This window comes from Pleurodeles waltl, chromosome 3_1, assembly GCF_031143425.1.
Source record: "Pleurodeles waltl isolate 20211129_DDA chromosome 3_1, aPleWal1.hap1.20221129, whole genome shotgun sequence".
Taxonomy (NCBI): Eukaryota; Metazoa; Chordata; class Amphibia; order Caudata; family Salamandridae; genus Pleurodeles; species Pleurodeles waltl.
This window is the reverse complement of record NC_090440.1, coordinates 1,964,213,916-1,964,240,656: the sequence shown is the minus strand read 5'-3', so window position 1 is coordinate 1,964,240,656 and position 26,741 is coordinate 1,964,213,916. Positions and strand designations below refer to the sequence as shown.

Here is a 26,741-nt window from a genome sequence, read left to right as displayed (position 1 = left end):
TAAAGAAAACACATTTGAATAGAATTGTATTGACAATGCAAAGAAGTGTTTAAAGCTTTGCACAGATATAAATGTCCAGAAATGTTCTGCAGGGTCACAAAAAGTGTGTTCCACATCTTTGTAGCTACCACTGAAAAAGACCTCTCCCAAATCCGAGCCCGCTAAAATCCTGGAACTATCACTAAGGAAGTGTCAGAGGATCAGAAATTACAGCTAGGGCATTATAAAATAACTTCTTTTTGAGGTACGTGGGTCTAAAACCATACAAAGCCCTATGAACAAGACACATAGATTGAAATTTAGTCTGAATTTATTTGCAAGTGGCCAGTTCAATAACTGCTGATGCAGAGGCAAAACAAGCTAGTCCTAAAGTCAGTCACACAGCACAGCAGTATTTTGGCTGTACCACTATCAGGCGCATAGCAAAGTAGTGCATTTTATTTCAACAACGAAAAAACAAGATGAAACCGATGGAGGAGATATGGTTGATCTGCTTTTTATGAGTAAGCTTATTGTCCAAAAGAAGATTAAATCCTTGACCGATTCCTGCGGTGTTGGACTTTTTTCCTTATGCAGGGTCATCCCCAATCTTTTTGCCTCCTGCCTCCTATTTTTTCTGACCTGTTTTTGTTGGCTTTAGAACTCTGAGCACTTTAGCACTGCTAATCAGTGCTAAAGTGCATATGCTCTCTTTGTAAATTGTATTTTTGATTGGATTTCCATGATTGGCATGATTGGCATATTTGAATTACTGGTAAGTCCCTAGTACAGTGCACTAGAGGTGCCCAGGGCCTGTAAACCAAATGCTACTTGTGGGACTGCAGCACTGGTTGTGCCATCCACATTATTAGTAGCTCTGTGAACATGGCTCAGACCTGCCACTGCAGTGTCTGTGTGTGCAGTTTTAAACTGCCAATTCGACTTGGAAAGTGTACCCACTTGCCAGGCCTAAACCTTCCCTTTTCTTACATGTAAGACACCCCTAAGGTAGGCCCTAGGTAGCCCCATAAACAGGGTTCAGTGTATGTTTAGGGTAGGACATATACTAATGTGTTTTATATGTCCTAACAGTGAAATACTGCCAAATTTGTTTTTCACTGTTGAAAGGCCTATCCCTCTCATAGGTTAACATGGGGGCTGCCTTTAAATATGATTAAAGCATAGATTCCCTTTGGGAGCGGATAGACATGTGGAGTTTGGGGTCTCTGAACTCACAATTTAAAAAAACATCTTTTTGTAAAGTTGGTTTTGAGATTGTGTGTTTGAAAATGCCACTTTTAGAAATTAGGCATTTTCTTGCTTAAACCATTCTGTGCCTGTTTGTGGATTCCCTGTATGGGTCAGTTCGACAGTTGCGCTGTTTGCACCTCTCTCTAGACAATGACACAAAGGGAGCTGGGGTGTAGCCTGCATATCCTGATGAGCCATCTATGCTAGGAGGGAGGGGAGGAGTGGTCACTTACACCTGAAAGGGCTGTGTCCGCCCTCACACAATACAGTCGCCAACCCCCTGGTGTGTGTCTGGGGCCTGGCCTGGGGAAAGGAAGGATTTCACATTCAAAAGAGACTTTCCTTTGAAGTAGGCCTACTTCAAAGGCAGAACTGGGTATAAGAAGGGCAGCCAACCCCCTGAAAATTAGATCACTTCTGGATATCAAGAGGAGCCTCTGCCTGGAGGAGAGCTGAAGAGCAGAGGAGAAGTGCTGCCCTGCCTGCGACTGTGCTTTGTGGAGCTAACCTGCAGTTGCTGCTTCTGCCTGGTGAAAGGGGACAAAGACTGGACCTTGTAATGCATTACTGCTTGTGAAGAAATCTCCAAGGGCTTGTCCTGAGCTTGCCTCCTGTTGTTGAAGTCTAAGGGCCATCAAAGACTTCTCCTGCCGGCACCTGGACTCTCTGCTGAGACTCCTGCCCTGCCAAGCGGTGCCCTATCCAGTTCCAGGGGCCTCGGAAGGTGAAGCTGGCAGACCAAGACTAAAAATTCACACACAGACCGCCATGCAGGAAAAATATCAATGCACCTTCTGAGACACAGCTGAAAATCGATACCCCACCGGCATCGCAGCTGGAAGAACGACGCACTCTTCTGGAGGAACAATGCGCAACACCCGCTGACGGAGGCTGATAACGTCGCAACCCACATAGTGCAGTTTTGCTGAAACCGTGCAGCAGGATTTTCGACGCAAACCTTGCTGGGCGCAGAAAAACAACGCAAAGCCTGCCCGGATCCGAGTGCTTGCCCGGATTGATGCATCATTCTCCTGCGGAGAGAAAAAACGACGCACGCCGACCCGATCAGTGGAGACGCACGTTCTCGCTTGCGGGTGAGAAACTGACGAATCGCTAGCCTTTTTCGACGCACACTCGCCCGTGCAGTGTTATTTGGCGCAACCAAGGTACTTTTTCACGCTAAAAGTGTTAGCACTATGTTCTAAGGATTTAAGACTCTTTTTGATTTTTAATTCATAACTTGACTGTTTTATGATGGATTTTTGCTGTTTTGGTCTTGTTCTATTTATATCAATATTATCTATTTTTCTAACCCTGTGTCATGTCATTTTGTAGTGTTTTCACTGAATTGCTGTGTGTGTTGGTACAAATACTTTACACCTAGACTCTGAAGTTAAGCCTGCCTGCTTGTTGCAACCTACCACGGGGGCAAGCGGGGTTAATTGAGGGTTATTCTTTACCCTGACTAGAGTGAGGGTCCTTGTTTGGACAGGGGGTATCCTGACTGCCAACCAAAGACCCCATTTCTAACATTGGTGATCAGCAGCTGGGATTGGACTTGTATTTGTACTTGACATACAGTGATTAAGTGTACACTACTGTTTTCAGTGCAGACTACTACGTGACCACATACTACTTGTCTTATGATTTTTGCTTTTTCTCTTTTTGGACTTTTTCCTGCTTCCATATTTTTGGTGACCTCTTTGTTGATTTTGGAACTTTGCATTTAAAGTGAAACCTTACCAACATGCCTCAATCTGGGGATGCACCAGCTGTGTCTGCAAATACTGTTTTTGAGTTGGGGAAGCTGGAGAGTTACACAGTTGCCAACTGAAACAGTTTTGTAAGGATCTTGCCTGCCCCAAGGCATTGAGGGTCTGGGTGGCAGCCAAGTAGGCTGGAGGGCACACACAGGAGGAGGATAAGGGTGAGGAGGTGCAGAGGGTTCATAGTGGTGTAGTGGATGTACCTGTTATGCCTGGGGGGAGGGTTTCCAGGATAGGTAGCAGTGTGTCATCCAGAGGTCTGACTCCTGAAGAGTTGCAGGACAGACAGGAGGAGAGAGCTCACCAGTTGGAGTTAGAGAAGCTGAGGATGGCCTTAGAAGAGAAAAAGAAAATCTTGGCTTATGAGCTATGATTGAGGAACCGGAAGACATGAGAGCTGAGTCCAGCTGGAATGGTGGCTGCAACAATTCTATATTCAGTACTGAAGAAGTACACATGCCCAGAGATGTGGTGCCCTTCTTGAAGGAGGGGGTTAACATACACCAGGAGGTTCAGGGGTATGAGGTAGCTCCAGTGATGCGCAGGGTCCCTGAGGTGGATTGGGTAACTGGCAAGGGGAGTCATATTCCTAGTGATGGGAGGGACACTCTATTGGCTATAGGTGAGAGTGACAGGAAGAGGGGTTCGCCCCAGGTAGAAGTCCTGGTTATGGAGTGTGGAGACATCCCAGAAGAGTGCGGTTTGAGTGTCAGGGACAGTCAGATGCTGTCTCACCAGTCTCAGGAGGGTGATGTAGGGTACTTTTTGAAGGCTAAGTCACTGGATGGTTGGGTGAAGGGTAGTTTGGTTCATTCATGGGAGGGGCTGAGTGATGTAATTGCTGGAGAGCATATGTATAGTCCTTATTTTCCAGAGCTACACCAAGACCAGGTAGAGTGTGAGTTCTCTGACCCCAGGGAACTTACATTGGAGGCAGACATCTGGGTGAGTACCAAAGAGTCTGAAGAGGCATTTGGGGGTGCTCCTGAGAAGAGTGGTCTAGGTATTTCCCAACCAGGTGAGGTGGGAAAGGATTGCAGTGTCCCGTGAGGTCCCAGTGTAGTGGGATGGGAGAGGGATCCCATGTCCAGCCTCAGAGGAGAGGGAATGGGGATGGGCTGAGGCCCAGGGTGCCCGAGATCCAGTCCCAGGTCCTGGAGGCTTCCATGAGGGAAAGCCAGGAGGGGAGCCAAGCCTGTACCATAGGGTCATCTGCTGAGGGAGACCCCACAGTGTCAGGAGAATTTGGGGGGGGAGGCGGCTGTAGCCAGCATCCCACCAGTTTTGGTGTCTGGCAGTACCACTCCTAGTGAGAGGGTGCAGAGGTCCAGACAGAGGGTTGAGAGGGGGTTGTGGACCCAAGTGGAGAACCTGGAGGGTCATGGGTTAGCTCTGAGGTCAGAGCCCCCAGGAATGACCTTGGTGAGACCATATCTGGGTTGGGGGGAATCCGGACTCTGCCAGATGGGCAGGGGTCAGGAGATCTGCACCAGCCAGACTCCTGTGTGGCCCTTGGGAAAGGTGTTTCCCTTGTGGGGGGTACGTGTGCCCGCCAGGAAGTCTTGGTGCACCAGGCAGTGTTTCAACCACAGGGTGGTGACTCTGGGTTGGATAGTCAGGTTGTGGGGTAGTCTCTGACCCGATGAGGGGTTGGTGTGCCCCCCAGGAAGTCTTGGGTTGCCAGGCAGTGGTCCAGTCTGAGGGTACAGACCCTAGACTGGAGGATCAGGTGCAGGGGGTAAAACCTGGCCTGAAGGGGGGGCGGTTTGCCCAATCACCCCCCTGGGTGTGACTTCTAGGGTGATCGGTTGCAGGTTAACATTCCTGCACTGGTGGGAGAATTGTGCAGGACTGCTTCTACAAGCACAATGGCAATTCTGAACTCTGGGGGTGCCGCTCCTAGAGGGAGCAGGTCAGGGATGGCCAGGGTCAGGCTGTCATCCCTGACCTGGTGGAAGGGAGAGCGGTCAAAGGGTGCCAGGCACCTGGGGCTACCGCCCCCCACTCTCCCTTGAGAGGCCTGGGGCCTGGCTCTCATACCTGTCAGCTGTCAGTTGCCACTGTGGCTTGCTGTCCTGGTGGATAGAGTTGCCCCTGGGGGAGGGACAAGAGTCACACCCGGGGGTGGAGTGGGCCACACCACTCTGTTGGCCCTGGTGGTACTATCTACCCCCTGGGATACCTTGGTGAGCAAAGTAAAGTTAGGTGCTGCACAGATGGTATCTACAGATGAGAAGAAGGGTTCCCCATGGGTTAGCTTACTGGGCCCTGAGAGTATGGACAGAGGGATCAGACTGTAGTCAGGAAGGCGTAGAACTGGAACACGCCCATGCTGTTGTGGGCCTGGGTCCCTGTTCCATTGCCCCAATCAGGAAAGGCAGTCAAGGTATTGATTGGTCTCCCCTGGCTTTAGGCTTGTAGGGGGTCGTGTTGGACTTTTTTCCTTACGCAGGGTCATCCCCAATCTTTTTGCCTCCTATTTTTTGTGACCTATTTTTGTTGGCTTTAGAACTCTGAGCACTTTACCACTGCTAACCAGTGCTAAAGTGCATCCGGGCATAAAGGATTAGCCCAGGACGGGATCAAAAATCATATGGAAAAGGCAACTGGAAAAGTTGCCTCTGATTCAAAGCACCTCCGATTAAACTTCGGGGTATTATCCCTTAATCAAGTGTTTACTGCGGACATACACAGATGAAATGTCTCAAATGGAGTATTAGCCAACTGATCTACAGCAATGATCATCTGGTTATCATTGGCATAGTTTATGCAGTTAACTCCAAAAGATTTTACAATTGGTCAGGGACCGGATGTAGAGGTTAAACAGAGTGAGGCAAAATGCTGCCCCTGAGGTACACCCTCATTCAAGGCCTTTAAGTCTGACTAAAAAGTTGTTAAATAAACCATCTAACATCTGCCAATTGTGTACTATTTACACCATCATAGCACTGATACACGTATCCCAACTTCTGCTAGTTTGTAGACCAAAATGGGAAGTGATATCATAATGAATGCATCAGGCACATCCAATAAAACCAGGGCCACAAAGTGCCCTTTATCTGCAGGTATTCCATGGTCATGTAGTAATGAAACCAAAGACATCAGTGCTATTGTTAGAGATGTTGTGCTTTTACATTTTTGTGCATCATTAACAATATGCATGATGTATTTTCATACTCGATTTTACATGTACACACTGATATAGAAATGATGCTCTTGAAACGAATTTCCCATGTTTTATAGAAGTGTGTTTTTCTGACTCCTATTAACTATCCCACAGTTCGGGCCTATTCGTTGTAATTTTCAAAATGGATGTCATGCTTGTTTTCCCCATGCACATCTCTCTGTCTGTTGTTTCAGCAGCACATAGTCAGGTAGGATATTATTTGTTTATTTTTATAAGCATTGACCATACTGCTTTCGATTAATTTTCCCCAGCTCGGTCAAAAAACTGCAACTAATTCTTCACGGTCTTTCTGCTAGATCACTCTGCCCTATTTATTGATATAACACACTATTGTTCATGGATCTAGTTTGGTCGAGTACATCCAGATGACATTAGCATAAATAGCAAAATAATTATTCATATAGAGGGATAGTGCTTAAGTGCTAGGGAAGATTACATTTTATGAGACTGTGTTCTGATTTATTAATGAAATGATACATTTGCTCACATCGCAATGATTCTGCAGTTCTTTTATTTCATATGTAATATTAATGTAAAAAAACCCTCGATTTTTGGGGTGAGCCACAGACTTTCCTGTTCTACTAGGGATGCTGTCAGGTTTACTTCTGATTTTACTCACCCTTTGAGAGGTAGACAAATTTTTGAGTTGTCATTCCTCTTTATTGCTGTATTTGCAGATAATTGCAATAATACTGTACTGCCTTACTTTTGAACTTTGTAATAAAACCCTTTAAAAATTCCATTAATCTAGAACTCAGTTACTGAGTGGGCTCCTTTGTTTTATTGACTATATTTTTGATTTGTCGGGAGGCCCTTACCGCGGGAATACATTGCCTCATAAAAGGTTTAACCCCATCTCTGATTCATCAAACTTTCAGGTCGAGCCACCTAAACCAGATATTTTCATTAAACTTCAGGAACAGCTTTTTCTCCCTAGTCTTGAACTGGTTAGCCTCTCTTTATCTACTGCCTCTGTACCAGGCTCTTGGAAGCTTGCTAAAGAAATTCTGCGGCTTAAAAAAAAAAGTCCCTACATGCTTCTAAGCCTCAAAACTTTTGTCCTATTTCCCTTTCTTGTAATAGTTACGGAGAGGTATGTCAGCAACATTCTAACTAGCTTTTTAGAGGATAATTGCATCTAGGATACCTCTCAATATGGCTTTCGACCTATGCACAGCTAGGAATCTGCACTCCTGGTGGGATCTGAGCCTAATGCCTTGGATGAAGGCAGGTCATCAGCCTGGATTCTACTCAATCTTTGCACTGCATTTGATACAGTATCCCATCAAATCTCATTCGCTCGGTTGCAAAACATTGGCATAGGAGGGGTTGCGCTTTCTTGGTGTAGGAAGATAGCCTCTTTCTAGCCTTGTTACCCCTACTTTTGGCCTGTTTGTGAGTGTATGTCAGGGTGTTTTTACTGTCTCACTGGGATCCTGCTAGCCAGGGCCCAGTGCTCATAGTGAAAAACCCTATGTTGTCAGTATTTTTGATATGTTTCACTGGGCTCCTGCTAGCCAGGACCCCAGTGCTCATAATTCAGTGGCCTGTATGTATTCCCTGTGTGGTGCCTAACTGTATCACTGAGGCTCTGCCAACCGGAACGTCAGTGTTTATGCTCTCTCTGCTTTTAAAATTGTCACTGCATGCTACTGACTAATATTACCAATTCTGACTGGCACACTGGAACACCCTTATAATTTCCTAGTATATGGTACCTAGGTACCCAGGGTATTGGGGTTCCAGGAGATACCTATGGGCTGCAGCATTTCTCTTGCCACCCATAGGGAGCCCAGACAATTCTTACACAGGATTGCCACTGCAGCCTGAGTGAAATAACGTCCACGTTATTTCACAGCAATTTTACACTGCACTTAAGTAACTTACAAGTCACCTCTCTGTCTAACCCTCACTTAGTGAAGCATAGGTGCAAAGTTACTTAGTGTGTGGGCACCCTGGCACTAGCCAAGGTGCCTCCACATTGTTCAGTGCAAATTCCCCGGACGTTGTGAGTACGTGGACACCATTACACGCGTGCACTACATATAGGTCAATACCTATTTGTAGCGTCACAATGGTAATTCCGAACATGACCATGTAACATGTCTATGATCATGGAATTGTCCCCCCAATACCATTCTGGTATTGGGGGGACAATTCCATGCATCCCCGGGTCTCCAGCATAGAGCCTGGGTACTGCCAAACTAACTTTTCAGGCTTTTCTCTGCTGCTACTGCCAACCCTCAGACAGGTTTCTGCCCCCTGGGGCCTGGGCAGCCCAGTCCCAGGAAGGCAGAACAAAGGATTTCCTCTGAGAGAGGTTTTACACCCTCTCCCTTTGGAAAGAGGTGTGAAGGGCCTGGGAGGAGTAGCCTCTCCTGGCCTCTGGAAATGCTTTGAAGGGCACAGATGGTGCCCTCCTTGCATAAGCCAGTCTACACCGGTTCAGGGATCCCTCCAGCCCTGCTCTGGCGCGAAACTGGACAAAGGAAAGGGGAGTGACCACTCCCCTGACCAGCACCTCCCAGGGGAGGTGCCTAGAGCTCCTCCAGTGGGTCCCAGACCTCTGCCATCTTGGATGCAGAGGTATGAGGGCACAATGGACAGCTCTGAGTGGCCAGTGCCAGCAGGTGACGTCCGAGACCCCTCCCGATAGGTGCTTACCTTTTTCTGTAGCCAATCGTCCTCTGAGGGCTATTTAGGGTCGCTCCTGTGGGTATCTCACCAGATAACGAATGTAGGAGCTCACCAGAGTTCCTCTGCACTTCCCTCTTCAACTTCTGCCAAGGATCGACCGCTGACTACTCCAGGACGCCTGCAAAACCGCAACAAAGTAGCAAGAAGACTACCAGCAACATTGTAGCGCCTCATCCTGCCAGCTTTCTCGACTGTTTCCTAGTGGTGCATGCTCTGAGGGCTGTCTGCCTTCACCCTGCACTGGAAGCCAAGAAGAAATCTCCTGTGGGTCGACGAAATCTTCCCCCTGCCAACGCAGGCACCAAACTTCTGCATCACCGGTCCTCTGGGTCCCCTCTAATCCTGACAAGCGTGGTCCCTTGGAGCTGGGTCCTAGTGTCCCCGACAGTCCAGTGACCCTTCTGTCCAAATTTGGTGGAGGTAAGTCCTTGCCTCCCCACGCCAGACAGTAATCCTGTGTATTGCCTGAACTGCATCTGCTCGGGCTTCTGTGCACTTTTGCAAGACTTCCTTCATGCACAGCCTAGCCCAGGTCCCCAGCACTCTGTCCTGCATTGCCCAACTTGCTGAGTTGTACTCCGACTTCGTGGGACCCTCTTTTGTTGTGCTGAGTTGACTGTCGTGCTTAGATCTTCTGAATACCTGTTCAGGTGCTTCTGCGGGTGCTGCCTGCTTCTGCATGGGCTCACTGTGTTGCTGAGTGTACCCTCTGTGTCCTCCTCCAAGGGGTGACCTCCTGGTCCTTCCTGGGCCCTGGCAGCACCCAAAACCTTGAACCGCGACTCTTGCAGCTAGCAGGGCTTGTTTGTGGTCTTTCTGCGTGGAAACAACTCTGCATCCTCCAGCACACCGTGGGACATCTTCTGACCAAAGGAGAAGTTCCTAGCACCTTCCATTGGAGGCAGCCATTTTGCACCTTCATCCGGGGTTTAGTGGGCTCCTGCACCCCCTGGACACTTGCAGGACTCTTGGACTTGGTCCCCTTGATTTACAGCTCCTCAGGTCCAGGAATCCGTCTTTAGTGCTTTGCAGTCAGTTGTTGTTCTTGCAGAATCCCCTATCTCTACTTTACTGTCTTTTTGGGATAGTAGGGTAACTTTACTCCTACTTTTCAGGGTCTTGGGGTGGGGTATCTTGGGCACCCTTAGTGTTTTCTTACACTCCCAGCAACCGTCTACACACTACCCTAGGCCTGGGGTCCATTTGTGGTTCGCATTCCACTTTTGGAGTATATGGTTTTTGTTGCCCCTAGTCCTATTTTTCCCTATTGCATTCTATTGTGTTCTACAGTGTTTGCACTACTTTTCTAACTGTTTACTTACTTGATTTGGTTTGTGTGTGTATATGTTGTGTATTTTACTTACCTCCTAAGGGAGTAAATCCTCTGAGATACTTTTGGCATACTGTCACTAAAAGTACCTTTATTTTTGGTAACTCTGAGTATTGTGTTTCTTATGATATAGTGGTAAGTGATATAAGTAGTATAGTAGGAGCTTTGCATGTCTCCTAGTTCAGCCTAAGCTGCTCTGCTATAGCTACCTCTATCAGCCTAAGCTGCTAGAACACCTCTAATCTACTAATAAGGGATAAATGGACCTGGCACAAGGTGTAAGTACCACAAGGTACCCACTATAAGCCAAGCCAGCCTCCTACACTTGGTTTGCCTCCTTTCTCCATGAGCGCTCTTTCCAGGTTATTTCCCCTCCATACAGTTCTCAATCACATGTGCTTCAGTATGGCATCCCTCAGGGCTCATGATTAAGCACCACATTGTTTAACACAGATATTCAGCCTCTAGCCCAGGTGGTGAATGTCTGCTGGGCCAGTGCTTAATTTGTAAATAAAAACGTGATGGTACCCAAAGCTCTCTGAAACATTTGGATGCTGCAATGAAATGTGCAAGCACGGAATACTGAGGCAGTGTAATCCTAAAGCCATCTCGCACCTCTTTAATCCATTTACAGTCACTCATCACCCCTTCAGCTCACTCGCAGCTTTCTGCTTTCTCACTTTGTAACGCTTTTTTGTTTTTCTCTTCCACAGTCTTTCCCATATGTGTCTTTTGCTCCCAGTAAATGCTTAAGGCAGAAAAATAAGTGACGGCCCTTAAAAATAAGTGCTGGTGCCCCACACCGGAAAAGTTAATCACTGTGCTGGGCTCACCCTGATTTCATATGGAGATGATACTCAGCTTGTACTTTCAATATAAGGCAATCCTTCTGAAGACAGGGCCAAATTTCAACAAGGTGTACGTGCAGTGGCTGAATGGATAACGAACAACTGCCTCTGCCTTAATGCCAATATGACTGAGATTCTTCACCTCCTAGGCAAACACTCTCTCTTTTGGGACGGTCATTGGTAGCCCTCTTTTCTTGGGCCTCCACCTAAACCCAAGTCTTGTATTAAAAATCCTGGCGTATGGATAGACGACACACTGCCTTTTGAGGCTCAAGCCAAACTGATGACTAGCATGTTGGGTTCTTTAACTTTCGCACCCACCAAACCATCACCAAGGCTGTCTTACTGCCCTGCTTGACTATTGTAATATTCTTTACCTGGGTGCCAAATAAATCTGCCATAAAGAAATTATAGTTCGCTCAAAATGTGGCTGCCAGGCTGCTTTTCTCCCTCCCTAAATCATGCTCTGCATCTGGTGTATTGCGCAGGCCTCCCTGCCTCCTGGTGGAGAAACGCATCTAGTTTAGGACTCTTTCCATTGCTAATCCATTTTGAAATTCTTTGCATTGCTTATAGGAGTCTTCATTCACAGGCAGTACCCATTTTGATTAATCTTATTTCACCATAGTGCCACACTTGTTACCTATTTTCTGTCAACCTGAGCCTGGCTATAGTACAGTGAGTGAGGAGAGCTAGAGCGGGGGCTGGTCCTTTTGTGCCCTGGCTCCTTCTCTCTGGAATGCACTTCCTCTTCCTATGAGAACTACTCAGAACCATTTCCTCTTTAGGAAGTCCTTCAATACTTGGTTGTACTTCATTTAGTTCTCTCCCCCTCCTGGGGGGTAGGCCTAGCAGTCTGGGTTTTTTGGACAGTGCTGGGAATCCCCTTTGTGGGGCAGCTATGCACTCTACAAATCCTTCATCATAACATAACATAACATAACCTAGAAACATAGTATAGGAAAATGGCTCCCTGTTGCAGTTACTTGTTGCCTGATATTGATGCTGACTTGACTGAGAAGTGTGCTGGGACCCTGCTAACTAGGCCCCAGCACCAGTGTTCTTTCACTAAATATGTAGCATTGTTTCCACAATTGGCACACCCCTGGCACACAGATAAGTCCCTTTTAAAAGGTACCAGTGGTACCAAGGGCCCTGTGACCAGGAAAGGTCTCTAAGGGCTGCAGCATGTGTTGTGCCACCCTTAGGGACCCGTCACCTAACACATGCACGCTGCCATTGCTGATTGTCTGTGTTGGTGGGGAGAAAAAGGCAAAGTCGACATGGCATCCCTCTCAGAAAATACTGCCTGTGGCATAGGTAAGTCACCCCTGTAGCAGGCCTTACAGCGCCAAGGCAGGGTGCACTATACCACAGGTGAGGGCATAGCTGCATGAGCAATATGCCCTACAGTGTCTAAGTCCATTCTTAGACATTGTAAGTACAATGTGGCCATATTAAGTATATGGTCTGGGAGTTTCTCAAAAACGAACTCCACAGCTCCATAATGGCTACACTGAATACTGGGAAGTTTGGTATCAAACTTCTCAGAATAATAAACCCACACTGATGCCAGTGTTGGATTTATTAAAAAATGCACACCGAGGGCATCTTAGAGTAGCCCCCTGTATTTTACCCAATCCTTCAGTGCAGGACTGTCTGGTCTGTGCCAGCCTGCTGCTGAGAGACGAGTTTCTGACCCCATGGGGTGAGGGCCTTTGTGCCCTTTGAGGCCAGAAACAAAGCCTGCTCTGGGTGGAGGAACTGTAACACCTAGCAGTGAGCCTCAAAGGCTCAGGCTTCGTGTTACAATGCCCTAGGGCACTCCAGCTAGTGGAGATGCCCGCCCCCTGGACACAGCTACCACTTTTGGCAGCAAGTCCAGGGGAGATAATGAGAAAAACAAGGAGGAGTCACCCACCAGTCAGGACAGCCCCTAAGGTGTCCTGAGCTGAGGTGACTCCTGCCTTTAGAAATCCTCCATCTTGATTTTTGAGGATTCCCCCAGTAGGAATAGGGATGTGCCCCCCTCCCCTCAGGGAGGAGGCACAAGGAGGGTGTAGCTACTCTCAAGGACAATAGCCATTGGCTACTGACCCCCAGACCTAAACACACCCCTAAATTGAGTATTTAGGGGTGACCCTGAACCCAGGAACTCAGATTCCTGCAACCTGAAAAAAGAAGAAGGACTGCTGACCTACAAGCCTGCAGACACGATGGAAGACGACAACTGCTTTGGCCCCAGCCCTACTGGCCGGTCTCTTGACTTGAAAACCTGCAACCAGTGACACATCCAACAGGGACCAGCGACCTTTGAAGCCTCAGAGGACTGCCCTGAATCCCAGGACCAAGAAACTCCCGTGAGCAGCGGCTTTCCTCAACAATCTGCAACAAACTTGCAACTTTTCTACAACTTCAAAGCACTCACTCTTCCCGCCGGAAGCGTGAGACTTCACACTCTGCACCCGATGCCCCCGGCTCGAGATCCAGAGAACCAACACCACAGGGAGGACTCCCCGGTGACTGCGACCCCGTGAGTAGCCCGAGACGACCCCCCTGGACCCCTATAGCGACACCTGCAGAGAGAATCCAGAGGCTCCCCCTGACCGCGACTGCCTGTAACAAGGGACCCAATGCCTGGACCAAGCACTGCACCTGCAGGCCCCAGGACCAGAAGGAACCGAACTTCATTGCAGGAGTGACCCCCAGGTGACCCTCTGACTAGCCTAAGTGGTGGCTGGCTCGAGAAGCCCCCCTGTGCCCTGCCTGCACCACTAGAGCGACCCCCGGGTCCCTCCATTGAAACCAATACAAAACCTGGCGCCTGCTTTGCACACTGCACCCGGCCGCCCCTGTGCCACTGAGGGTGTGTTTTGTTTGCCTACTTGTGTCCCCCCCAGTGCTCTACAAAACCCCCCTCATCTGCCCCTCGAAGACGCGGGTACTTACCTGCTGGCAGACTGGAACCGGAGCACCCCTGTTCTCCAGAGGCACCTATGTGTTTTGGGCACCTCTTTGACCTCTGCACCTGACCGGCCCTGAGCTGCTGGTGTGGTAACTTTGGGGTTGCCTTGAACCCCCAACGGTGGGCTGCCTATGCCCAGGAAATGAGGCTTGTAAGTGTCTTACTTACCTCACAATCTAACCAATACTTACCTCCACCAGGAACTGTTGATTTTTGCACAGTGTCTACTTTTAAAATAGCTTATTGTCATTTTAACAAAAACTGTATATGTTATTGCTCTAATTCAAAGTTCCTAACTTACTTGTGTGGAGTACCTTGCATGTTATGTATTTACTTCAAATCTTGAACATGTGGTTCTAAAACTAATTTAAGAAAATATATTTTTCTATATAAAAACTATTGGCCTGGAGTTAAGTCTTTGAGTGTGTGTTCCTCATGTATTGTCTGTGCGTGTACAACAAATGATTAACACTACCCTCTGATGAGCCTACTGCTCGACCCCACTACCACAAAATAGAGCATTAGAATTATCTAATTTTGCCACTATCTTACCTCTAAGGGGAACCCTTGGACTCTGTGCACACTATCTGTATATACAGAGTATAGTATATACAGAGACAACTTCCTACACATAGCATCTGTAATTCCAGGGTATAACATACTCTGATACGTGCTTTGAATAAGTTTACTGTAAATTGAAATTTCTAATTGATTTTGTGAATAGAAGTGGAATATTTGTCAACCGATACATTTGGGTAGACTGTCTTTAGGTTTATCAATATTGTTGAAGTTGAAAATAAAAAATAGAAACTTATGATTCCTACACATAGTATGGATGATCCAACCCAAATTTATGTCATTCTAGCATGGTGCTCTCTTTCTTTTGCATTGCCTTCAAGTGTATTTCACAATACCTATCTACTCTCTTCACTATGTATTTCTCATTCACTCTTGGTAATTCTTGGCATGGCTGAACTTAAAAGCTCCCAGATTATTACATTTCCTCTTTCCATCTATCTATGATACTTCTAAAATGTGTAGCTTTTAAATCCAAGTGAAAATTGCACGGCTTTTGTGGTTTATTCCTTCTTAATCACTATAATCTCACTTCATAAACCTTTTCCCTTTTGTTGCTCTCACATGGTTTAGATCACAACCAATCTATGAAATGCACTGAAGAGCATGGTTTTCATAGCCATTGAAAGCAACAGTAGACTTTGCAATGTGATGCATTCAGAAAGTGAAAGAAGGACATAAACATATCCTGGTGTGTATTTTTAGCCACATTAGAACAGAGCATCTTACACACCTTTTTATGCAGGACATTGACAGGATTTTCTTGAAAGTTCTCAAATTAAATACTATACTGCAAGACATTGGATTATTAGTTGAGAGAGGTAGGTATCCCACTCAGATAAAGAACACATTCCTTGTCAGGGTGAACCACAAACGTCACTGACTTATCCTGTGCTTAACTCTCTGGTAGGTTGACACAAAGCAGTCAGGCTTAATTTAGATCCAGGAGTGTTCTGATTAGTGGTTCTGAAGGTCGTATTTTTATACCTGGTGCCAGCCTTTGTGTGGGCAAATTCCCTGACCTACCCCTAGAACTGGTTATGGTCACTTCTTCATCTTCACTGAGATTAGCTCCTGCCAAGAGTGGCAGGCCTTATGTCAGGTTCCTTTTTGTGTGCTGCATGCAGAAACCTCTGAAATACAATCAGGGCAGAGGACAGCTCCTCGTCAGCCACCCTGCTAGGCTTCCTTTGTCACACTTTTATACTATTGTATATACAAACATTAAAAACAATGTTACAGCACAGTGGGTGTGTGATGAAAAATGTGGTCTGTGCCCTCGTGCAAGTGTTTCACACTTCTGACAGTATGTGACCAAGTGTGCATCAAATAAGAACAACATGGCTGATTTTATTGTTATGTACATTCAAATTAGATCCACAGAACTGGTCTGCAATGGTTCAGTCCTTTAGACAGATAATAGGATCATCATCAGGACTCTAGGAATACATGAGTCCAAGAAACATAGAGGATGGGCACTAACCAAACATGCTAAAAGCACCAATGAACTCAATTCAGTTACACCTGTGCGAGGATTGTATAGACTCCACAATCGTCATCATTTTTCACTGTAGTTCAAATAGGGCCCATGGGGATCTGGTAATGTGAAGGGGGCAGAGTGGGCTGCTTCTAGAATGTAAACGGGCCTCCCGAGGAGTAACTAAAGATCTTCCTGGACAGCAGATATTACTGCTTGAAAGAAGAGCTGAGTGAAGTTAACTGGGTGTGCTCCAAAAGATGGCTGCTTTTCCTCAGTACCCTACTTGTCAGAGAATGCTACATTTCCTAGCTTTCACGATGGCAAGTTTTAATTTTATTAAGAACACAGAGGCGAGAAAGATCCCACTCATGTGCCGCAGTGTTTTAGCATTTTTCCTTCATGTTTTATAATTTCTTTCCTCCCAAAATAATATTCATTATGATGTGCTTTATTTATTTGTTGTCCACAACAAAATCATGTTAAATGACTAATTGTACTTTTCCTCATAAGTTCGACCAGAAGTCAGACGATACGTTCAGGTCTGAAACAGGACCATTGAATAACCTGTTCAGAATACTGCTGTTTGCAAACAAAAAGTCAAGAAGGCCTTCCAGTGTTTTTTGTGGACTATACTTCCAACCCCATTCATGGCTTATCACTTGATTGGATTTTATTTTGTTGTTTTAATTTGACTGATGGCACTTGAAGTATTTTATCTTAGATATCATGTCATTGTAACTTTGGTTACAATAAAATACAATGCAATAATACTTAGGGGGTCATTATGACCCTGGCGGAAGGCGGAGAAGCGGCGGTAACAGGCTGGCGGTCTTTTTTTTTGTATTTTGACCATGGCAGTTACCGCCATGGTCATCCGCTGCTTCTCCGTTCCGCTCGCCAGGGTGGAGACGACCGCTGGGCTGGAGACCTGGGTCTCCAGCCCGGTGCCCGTCACTATACCGCCAGCATTATTTGGACCCGGCTGACCGCCATGGATTTCATGCGGTTTGAAACTGCCATGAAGTCCATGGCGGTGAGCACTATCAGTGCCAGGGAATTCCTTCCCTGACACTGATAGGGGTCTCCCCCACTCCCCACCCCAACTCCCTCCCCTATCCCCCCGCCACCCCTGCCACCCCCCAAAGGTGGCAGGACCCCCCCCCCACCCCGACCTCCAACTCAACCTCATCCATACACACACAACACGCACGCAGGCACCACCAACGCACATACCCGCACACACATCAACATACATGCCAACAGCCACACACACAGTCATACGCACACACCCACATTCAGACATACACGCACATATCCATACAGACATACCTACAGACATACACGCGCACTCATTCCCAAACACACAACACCGCTGCAAGCATACACGCACTCACACACCCCCTCTACATACACACACGCACACCCCCATGCACGTACACAATACACAACACTCCCTCCCCTCACGGACGATCGACTTACCTGGTCCGATGATCCTCTGGGAGGGGACGGGAGCCATGGTGGCTGCTCTGCCGACTCCACACCGTCAACAGAACACCGCCACGGCGAATCACAGGACGTGATTCGCTGGGCGGTGTTCTGTTGGCGTGGAGGTGGAGCAACCTCCACTTCCCCGCCTCCCGCCAGTATCTCTGTTGGTGGCTCTCCGTCCGTAAAAGGACGGAGAGCTGCCAATGGTCATAATAGGCCGAGCGGCAAACCGCCACCACTGGCGGTCTTCCGCCCGGCGGTCACTCGGCGATCTTGGAAAAAGACCGCTGAGGTCAAAATGACCCCCTTAGTTCTGTGTTCTTAATTAAACCTCTCAGACATATACACTAGGAAATATTTTATTATAGTTTTTTTTTAAACTATCACTCTATTCATGCTTTTTACAGTAGTCACATTGGGTGGGGCCATTATATTGTATGAGATATCCCCCATGACAAACATATTATAACTGCTGCATTGCAAGGTAAACGTAGTGTGAGTTGGTGAATAGTTAATCTATAGATACCTTGACAATTCTGTAGGGCTATGTGAACAATATCAGTATAGTGTCAAACAACCTGGTAGTGACCACAGTTTTGCAGCAGCACAATTTCTGATTGGCAATATAATTTTTTGGGGGGATCATCACATTCACCACAGACCACCTGTGCCTATCCTTCGTAGAGAAATTTATATCGAGGGATTGACCATATAGCAGCCTTGACATCTTCAGGACAAGCCTGATAAGAATAATATGCCACTGTTTGTAGGGATATAAGTAGCAAACAATGGTTCTTGATATTGTTGAAAGATTGTTATTCATTTAAGTGATTTTCCCATGCTTACTGCTGCAGTGGTGCTTCTTTGATTTATTTACTGACCGGCTATGACAGCCATATTTTTTTCTATGCAGCATCAATTGTGTTAGCTTCTTTCTGTGTCTTTTGGCCCTTTTGGACCAGCTGTATTAACACCTGTTTATGCTCAACACATCTTAGTCCTATTGATGAGCTTTCCAACCACTATGGGTTGGCCTGTGGGCAATTGGACATTATGTGACTGAACTTTTCAATGCTCTTTGGATACTCCAGAACAATTCTGTACAAACATTGCAAAGCCCTTGCATGGTTCATTGCGATTGTTGTATCAAATCCACCTTTCCATCATTTTTTATTCTCTACTATGTGTGATCACTCGAGCACTGAGCACTATTTCTCTAATGAATGAAATATTACAAACATGTAGGTAATAAGGCTATTGTCATTGTTTACAGTTCTGATTAATGTCCCTGATGCTTCAAATTACAGTGATTTGCACATTCAGTGGTTGGTGACTAACAATTTTTCAACAATACCACACGGATCATTATTGTTTACTTATTTGTTGTCTCCTGGTTCCAGGCGGATAGGAGGCAGCCTCAGTGGCTGTTAATGGCAATTATATGGAGGCATTTAAGATGTCCTCAGTTTGGAGTTTTGAATACTTCTGAACTTTTGCTTCAAATCAACACTATTCTCCATGGCCTATGATTAGAGGAATTCTGGTTTAGTCTTACAACTAAGGCCCTCATTCTGACCTTGGCGGGCGGCGGAGGCCGCCCGCCAAAGTCCCGCCGTCAGGTTACCGTTCCGCGGTCGAAAGACCGCGGCGGTAATTCTGACTTTCCCGCTGGGCTGGCGGGCGGTCTCGTTCAGACCGCCAGCCAGCCCAGCGGGAAAGACGCTTCCACGATGAAGCCGGCTCGGAATCGAGCCGGCGGAGTGGAAGCTGTGCGACGGGTGCAGTTGCACCCGTCGCGTATTTCACTGTCTGCGCAGCAGACAGTGAAATACATGTAGGGGCCCTCTTACGGGGGCCCCTGCAATGCCCATGCCAGTGGCATGGGCACTGCAGGGGCCCCCAGGGGCCCCGCGACCCCCCCTACCGCCATCCGGATCTCGGCGGTCCGACCGCCGGGATCTGGATGGCGGTAGGGGGGGGTCAGAATCCCCGCGGCGGTGCAGCAAGCTGCGCCGCCGCGGAGGATTCAATGGGGCCGCGGTACACTGGCGGGACCCCGCCAGTGGTGCCGGTCCGACCGCGGCTTTACCGCCGCGGTCGGAATCCCCATTGAAGCACCGCCGGCTTGTCGGCGGTGCTCCCGCGGTCCTCCGCCCTGGCGGTCAAAGACCGCCAGGGTCAGAATGAGGGCCTAAGTGTCATGCAGCTACATTTAAAGCAAATTATTGAATATGTGTTAACTGATACATTGCAGATTGCTCCAGTAAAAGGCCTGTGTTTATGGCATTAAGTTGCACACAACCATTTAATAGGTAGAGATGTATTGCTCTATGATAAAAAAAATTAGGGTCTATATTGATAGTGCCACTGTCACCAAACCTTATATCATAAACTGAAAAGGAGGTTTAGGAAGTTATTTAATGTGGTGCCTTTACTTTTTAAAACAGTTTTTAAACCTCTTTGGATTTGTGAATCCATGCAGAGACAACAAACTAGGGGCCCAAAGAGCTTCTAAATCGAATCCCTTCATACCAACTCAAACACCTTTTTAAATGCTAATTTATCAAAAACTACTGAATGGATCGACACAACAAAGCAAAATAAACAGTATTTTTATCACCAAAATGCATGTATCCATCAGTTTCTGCAGAAGATGTGGATAGATGAAACCGGGTCTCACACCCATGAATGCTGGACCCGGCCCTTTGTGGAGCCTGCAAAATGTGCGAAGTGTTTTGTGAAATTGCTGTCTGCAGGCGTGCCAGCTTTGGTGACTATATTGAACAGCAAGACACGGGTGTTGGAGGAAGAATCTTGAATTATTGTAACTTTTACCGTTTCAGTTCTGGTCATGGTACGTTACGCAAGAAGTCAGAAGATGCTGAGTATATACACTTGTCCTATTGGCAGAGCATTGGCAGTCATTAAGTCAGAGAACCCAGGGTGCTGCACTATACCCCACGGGTAAGTTTACTCTATCTAAATCTCAAGCTGACATTGACTATGAGCAGATCCCTTTTCGTAGCGGATCTGGTATTTTTAAGGTGTGTCCTCTGAAGATTTGTTTTGGTAATCTTAGGGCTTATTGTTCTCAATTGAGGCAAGGTTATTGGTGATATAAAATTATTCAGGACTATTATGTCAAGTTGAACCATGAAAATGCGAATGCCACACCTGTAATACAGATGTAACTAATATTTTCAAGTGTCTACTTTGCCGTCATGTAGAATAACATCAAGATTTTGTATGAATTTCCGAATGTTTTTGCATGGCTGTTTTGTATTGCACAGTGTCTTGGTGCTTATGTCAATCAATCAATCAGGGATTTGTAAAGCGCTGCTACTCACCCTGAGGGTCTCAGGGCTCTGGGAGAGGTAGGGGGGGGGTGGATCAGTCGAAGCCCCACAGAGAATAATTGTCTCCAACATTAAGAATAAAATTACGAAATGGCATATGGAGAAGGGCAGTGGTAATATTAATGTTTTACTTTCAACTGTTATTCAAATCTTACAAGACTAGTTTATTCCTTTCCACAATGTGAGATGGCATATTAACAAAAGGATAATCCCTGGGTTTTACCTGAGGTTGTGAGACTGAAATAAGAAACCTACCAAGCAGACTAGCAATGGAGAAAAACATACTGTCCTGAACTTAGAACAGTTTATTTTTTGAAGGCAAAATGTATAAAAGGAACATTCGGAAAGTTAAAACAACACATTATTACAACAGCATCTCTCACGTCCCAAATCTAGCAGAAATATTATTCTTAATTCATAACTATCCCCGTTCTCATGTCACTGCTTATATCTCCCATCAGAGATCTCGCGAAATTAATTAGCTTCCCTTTTCTACCATAAAAATCTCAAATTTAAGAGATACATTTGCTGCAAAAAGAATTCCAAAAACATTTATCTGTGAAATATTGACTGGGCTAGACTTCAGTCCCTCTAGACTGAGTGGTTTTGCAACTATTTTGAAAGAATGTCTCCTGGATGTTATTGCGAGTGGTCGCCCATTGGGGTCTAACAAATGGTTATGCAGTTTCAGTACTTTGATAGCAAACAAACTGCTATATTTAACAAATCACTAACATCTGCCCTCTTCCACATATTTGAAAGACATGATTAGTGACATCTCTATTAAAACGAAACCTTCCATTGATCCGATTTCAATATTTTTAGTCTTGTATTACTGCTCCACTATTTGACCAAAATCTTCCAGAAATGTGATTTTCCTTACATTCAAAACTGTGTAGAGGGAATTGGCATTCTTGACCCCTTCCACGCAGGGTTTAGAACAAAAGGGACACAGAGTTTGTAAAGGTTTAAGTTTTGAATGACTTTTGTAGAGGGATGTATAATGGTTGTATTAGTGCCTTGGTCCCACTAGACCTTTCAGAAGCATTTGACACCATTGATTACACCATTGTATTTGACTGGCTTAGTTCTAAAGGTGTCTCAGCGAGTGTACTCGTGTAGTCACAGTGGTGTAACAAAGGCCCCCAGAGCCCACGTGGTGCTGGGAAGGGTGGGAGCCGAGCTACCGGAGGCCCCCTCAGCACAGTACACTATGCTCAGGTGGCAGACCCTTGAATGAGTCCAGGGGGGAGGGGGCCCCCTCCAGGTACTTTGCAGGGGTCCCCCTCAAGTATGATTACACCACTGTGTGGTCAGTCTTGTATTTGACAGAGAGCCAAGAAATTGTGGCAGTACCATCATATAAACCCAAAACCGAAAGTTCTCAATTAAGTTGTTCCCCAAGACTCAATACCATTGCCTCTTATATTCAACACGTGTAAGCATCCCCTAACCCAACGTGTAAGTCAGGTGGGTGCCAGAGTGTACATGTACTGTGGTGAAACCCAATTGATGTTTGGGTTTGCCTGTAATTTACATTCTTCCCAGCCTTGTCACACAGCCTATGTTAAGTATGCTGTAGAATGTCACAAAACCTTATACAATTTAACTCTACAAAAACGGAATTACTGAGTTCCTTGTGAAGTGCTTAACCTGGAACACTTGTCTTGGCCTACGGTGATGTGTCCTTGCCCCTCTCTTTCCACGTGGGATGCAATCTAGGCATAAATCTGGACTCCAGCCTATGTCTTGGTCCTAACGTTAGTAAAGTTACAAGTTCTTGTTAGCTTGAAACATTAGCAAAATTCTCCCAGTTATTGAGAATAGCTGTTATATTCCTATCAAGAATTCACTTACACATCTACCCTTGACTTTGGCAATACAATCTGTTCATCAACCCCTGAAACTGATCAATCAGTGATTCAAGATGTTGTAGCTCATCTGGTCTGTGATACACCAAGACGTCGTCACATTTTTCCATTTCTAAAGCAATTACAATGGCCGTGTGCGACACGGAGCCATATGGGAATGATTATCGTTCAGAGAGAGATCTGTCAGACCTTTCAATAGTATTTTGCTTCTACGTTTGGTTGGCATAGGTCCAGCTTCAACTTATAGGCTCAGGTCTAGTATATCCCTACTGTTCCGAGAACAAGGACAGTCTCTTTTGGAGATTGTGTCTTTTCAGTTGCTGCCACCAGAAAGTGGAATTCGACGCCTCCAGGGCTTCTATTAGAATCGTCTCTAATTTGTTTCAGGGAATTATTATAAATCTTGTTGTTCACCAATTAGCTTCAGTAGCAGTATTTGTCCACGGTAGGCCATCTTAGTTCCCTGAAACCTCGGTGTACGTGCACTTTACAACAAGTTGTTATGCAACATGACATAACTTACATATATATAGGGGTGGAAAACTACGCACTTGTAGTTGGGCGAAGTCAGGAAGTGTCTCTCTGAAGTAAGAGGAACACCATTTCTTGACTTTGCCGGAGGCCAGGATAGTTTCACTAGCCTATGTGTGCAGGAGGGAAGCGCAACGGGGATGGGCCATTGAATATCTGGCGGTTTGAGCTTCCCTAATCGCGCCAGAGGGCCACTGGGAAACAAAATGGCGGCTACTCGGTGGGGGCAGGCGATGGAATGCAGGTGCCATGGACAACGAAGGCGAATTTAGTGCATTTTGCTCAGCGTAGCAGAAGGGTAAAACCCCAATGCAATGCGAGGTCACACTTCAACCACAATGTTTTTTAAGCATTGTCAGCACCGAGCACTGCAAAGCTGACACGTTTAAAAAAAACAGTACTTTGCAAAATTGCGAACCTACAGCCTCTTCATCTCCTCCCACAATTAATAGGAACACATCTAACAAGGCTCGGTTGTATAGGGGTTTCAAGACATAAGGGCCTCATCGAAACCGACCTGCCATCTCAGTGCAACAAATCAATTTATACTTGTCATTTTGATTAAAAAACTGCACGTAATTTGATGATAGTCAAGATGTTCCACCGCTTCCTAAGCATCAAGTCTATATACAGCTTTAGACTTCCCTGTAATCAGTTAGTTTATTGAATTTCAGAGTATTCCATGTTGATCAAAAAAAAAATTCAGACTTCGTTAAATGTTTACTCCATGTAGAAGCAAAACAAACATTTTTTAAATGTCGTTGTCGTTGAGATGCATGTCACGTTCAGCAGCTCTCAGCATAGTAACGAGAAAAGTATATTTTTTCTCATCTAAAATGGAATTGTACGGAACATCTGCAACTTTTGTAAATAGCTGTGAGTAACCCAAACTCAAATCTTAAAACTCGTGCTTCAAAAACTAGAAGTACTGCTCCAGGCCATGAACCCCGAATACTGCCGACATTTTATAGTGGCTACATAGGAAACTTATCTCAGTCTTTAAAAAAATAAGACTTTCATTGAAGTTCAGAAATGCAGATGTTAAGTCAGGTTTTTAAAATATAATTGGATGGAGCGGCATGCATCTCAGATAAAGAGTAGGGAAAATCGGCATTTATGTTTTTTTTTTTTTTAATTGCCAGTCTGGGAATTAAGGGTAGTGTACTTAAGTAATGAGTGTGTGAAAGTTAGGCAACACTGAAAACGGTTGAAACTTCTTTGTGAAGCTGTGAAGTCTACCTTCGCACAAATTTACCTGCAGATACATTTGTATTGAAAGCACATATTTTTTGAAGAGATTTTCTTGCAAAATGTGACTTTTTTCTCCATTAGAAAGTTGCTTTTGTATAATTTTCCAAACTTTTTAAAAATAAATGAATGACGTTCATTCACTTTGGGAGATTTTAGTAAAAAAAAATGCACAAAGTATGAAAACAGCTTTGCCAATCTCTCAACCTCATACTTAAACAAATGTGAGTGCAAAATCATATTTAGCCATTTATATTTACCGGAGCTGAAAAGTCGGTAATATGAAATGTACTCACTGACGAGCAGGATGAGAATGCGGAGTGCAAGTCCTTTCTTCATCATGGTTGTCGCCTGACTGAAGCGATGCAAGCCCTGCACTAGGAGCAGACAGGCTCACAGCTACGTCTCAGTTACTTCTGCTTTCAACCAGAGAGCAGCACCGTTCCCATGTCTGTGTCATTGGTGGTCTGTGGATTTCCTCTGTCGCACATCACATAATATGTCATGAGATTGGCGTTCCCAGGGCTATTTGAAATTCAGTCACTATCAGCTCACGAAGCAATGTTGACTAAATCTCCCCTTGTTTAACATCAGGCACTTAATAAAGTTCTCACTTCAGCCCGGGAGACCGAGTGCAAACAAATTGTACAACTGCAAAAATAAATAAGTAAATAAATATATAAATAGACAACATTGCATCAGCCGACTAATATCAAATTAAGACGACGTACTCACCAGTTCAAATCCAAGCTTTCAGTGTGGCAAAATGGTAACTATCCAAAATCCAATTAATTTCCCATAGCAAACTTTCTACGTTCAACCCTCAGACCTTACCATTCAGTGCCTTTTCTTGCGTTTGTGAAATTCCGTCCAGCCCTCGCTGGAATATAAATCAAAATGCGAGTATGAACTTCATATGCACAAGTATTCTATGTTTTGTTTGGGCTCCCAACCTCGAGATAAAAAAAAGAGGAAAAAATATACCCACCAACTATATACATTTTGAAATAAAAGAACAAGGGCCCATATTTATACTTTTTTAGCCCCGCATTTGCGTTGTTTTTTTGACGTAAAATCGGCGCAAACTTACAAAATGCAACTGTATTTTGTAAGTTTGCGCCGATTTTGCGTCACAAAATGACTCAAAAGCGGCGCTAAAAGAGCATAAATATGGGCCCAGGGCCCATATTTATACTTTTTGACGCTAAACTGCGCTAACGCAGTTTAGCTTCAAAAAATTTAGCGCCGTCTAACGCCATTCTGAAGCGCCATGCGGGCGCCGTATTTATGGAATGGCGTTAGCCGGCGCAAGCAGACCGGCGCTGCCTGGTGTGCATGGAAAAAAACCACGTAGACCAGGCAGCGCCGGCGTTGGGAAAAAATGACGTTAGGGCGTCTTAAAATGGGGCAAGTCAGGTTGAGGCAAAAAAATCGCCTCAACCCGATTTGCGCCATTTTTTTACGACGCCCAGACGCCATTTCATGACTCCTGTCTTAGTAAAGACAGGAGTCATGCCCCCTTGCCCAATGGCCATGCCCAGGGGACTTGTGTCCCCTGGGCATGGTCATTGGGCATAGTGGCATGTAGGGGGGCACAAATAAGGCCCCCCTATGCCACCCCAAAAAAATAAAAAAATATAAAAAATTATACTTACCTGAACTTACCTGAATGTCCCTGGGGTGGGTCCCTCCATCCTTGGGTGTCCTCCTGGGGTGGGCAGGGGTGGCAGGGGGGGTCCCTGGGGGCAGGGGAGGGCACCTGTGGGCTCATTTTGAGCCCACAGGCCCCTTAACGCCTACCCTGACCCAGGCGTTAAATAGTGGCGCAAATGCGGGGTTTTTTGACCCGCCAACTCCCGGGCGTGATTTTTGCCCGGGAGTATAAATACGACGCATTTGCGTCGCCGTCATTTTTTTAGACGGGAACGCCTTCCTTGCATCTCATTAACGCAAGGAAGGCGTTCACGCAAAAAAATGACGCTATTTGCCCATACTTTGGCGCTAGACGCGTCTAACGCCAAAGTATAAATATGGCGTTCGTTTTGCGCCGAATTTGCGTCGAAAAAAACGACGCAAATTCGGCGCAAACAGAGTATAAATACGGGCCCAGGTGTCTGCTCATGCGCAGTGTGTACTCACGGAGGAGAAATGGGAAAAAATCAACTGAA

The 26,741-nt window shown here is 45.9% G+C and overlaps 1 protein-coding gene across 2 annotated transcripts in view; it reads right to left on the bottom strand.

Annotated features, from left to right (window-relative positions):
• Positions 1 to 24,975, bottom strand: part of ITGAE (integrin subunit alpha E) — an 874,109-nt gene extending 849,134 nt beyond the window's left edge. For both annotated transcript variants that reach the window (XM_069226334.1, XM_069226335.1), the window contains exon 1: positions 24,870 to 24,975. In XM_069226334.1, coding sequence (XP_069082435.1) covers positions 24,870 to 24,915 — 46 coding nt within the window. In that variant the 5' untranslated portion in view covers positions 24,916 to 24,975. The remainder of the gene's footprint in view (positions 1 to 24,869) is intronic.
• Between the last annotated feature and the right edge of the window lie 1,766 nt (positions 24,976 to 26,741).